The sequence below is a fragment of the Manacus vitellinus genome, unplaced genomic scaffold (genome assembly GCF_001715985.3).
Source record: "Manacus vitellinus isolate BGI_N305 unplaced genomic scaffold, ASM171598v3 scaffold_231_pilon, whole genome shotgun sequence".
Taxonomy (NCBI): domain Eukaryota; kingdom Metazoa; phylum Chordata; class Aves; order Passeriformes; family Pipridae; genus Manacus; species Manacus vitellinus.
In genome coordinates, this window is record NW_021939648.1 from 17,543 (window position 1) to 18,834 (window position 1,292).

General features: G+C 64.1%; 1 protein-coding gene across 1 annotated transcript in view; it reads right to left on the minus strand.

Annotated features, from left to right (window-relative positions):
- Positions 1-138: 138 nt before the first annotated feature.
- Positions 139-1,292, minus strand: part of ANO8 (anoctamin 8) — a 13,718-nt gene continuing 12,564 nt past the window's right edge. The window contains exon 9 of the mRNA XM_029959919.1: positions 139-324. Coding sequence (XP_029815779.1) covers positions 139-324 — 186 coding nt within the window. The remainder of the gene's footprint in view (positions 325-1,292) is intronic.

Here is a 1,292-nt window from a genome sequence, read left to right on the forward strand (position 1 = left end):
ATTTATGCCCCCCAAGCTCACGGGGCAGCGGTGGGACCGGGCAGCCCACGCAGCAGAACCTCAGTCCCTCCTTTCCCAAAAAATCCCACCGAGTGGATCAGTGGGATCTGCTCCCTGCGACCTCCCGGGGCCGTCCCTTCACCGCCGACCTATTCCAAGGGGTTCACTCCTCCGGGTGCTCCCCATCCAGCCATAATTGTGGGCCTCAAATATTCCAAACCAGCCCCGGGTGCCGCCGAGGGGGGTGTTGATGGGAGCAGATTCCTTGGCAGCTCCATCCCGGCCGTGTCTCCGGGACTGGCCCACGAGGCTCCTCCCGTGGTGCTGCAGGGGTTGCAGTGAAAGGTGTGTTGCTTTTGTGGCTCTCAAATTCCGACCTTCTCCCGGGCTGGAACGGCCTGATCCCTGTGATTTCTCCGCTGGAATGAAAGGATCCTCCCGGCGGAGGCCGAGGGGATGGAGGGGGGTCGGCACCGCTGGATCTGCTCCGGGAGCGCCTCGGCACCTCCGGCTGCTCCCCTGCCTCGTCCCTCGGCTCTGGAGAGTGGTACAGCGGCTTTTCCTGCCGGGAAGGCAGGACTTGGAGTGGATCAAACGTGAGCTTCCATGGTCTGTGCTGACCACCAACCCCTTCGGGCTGTGACAGTTCAGTGCCTGTCGCCCGTAACCCTTCCCTGGCTCCGAGAGGAGCCCAAACGGAGACCTGTCACTCATCCGGGCGGATCCAGAGGCCCAGGACTCGTGGGAAAGGAGCGTCGTCGCCGGGAGGGGACAGGAAAGGAGTAGCTTAGTCCCGCTGTCTTGTGTGCTTCGCCCCGAGGAGCTGATCCCCGCCCTGGCCGCTGAAGTTGTGGCGTTCGTAGCTGTGTTTTTTCCTCGTCGACAAACCCCCGACACCAGGGAACCCACACGGGTGTTTTCCCGGAGATCCTGGAGAGAGCCTGGCTCCGAGGGGCTTTGAGGGTTCCTGCTGGCCCCGTCCCCCCCCACCCCTGCCCGTCCCAGGGGTGCCACACGTCCCCTCCGGGGGCGCCGGAAGCAGAACCTTAGGAAGAGCAGGACGCGGCTCCCGCTGGAATTTCAAACGTCCCTTTAGGCACCGGCTTTGTGAATGAGTTGGACACCGAGTAGTTTAGCACCTCGTACCTGCCTCAGAAAACGGCCCCTTCCTGCCGTGGCGGCCCCTTCCCACCCCCTGGAGCCACCCGGGACGCGCCGGGGCGAAGATCCAGAGGGGAGATCCAGAGGGGAGATCCAGAGGGGAGATCCAGAGGGCCATTCCCGGGGTCTCC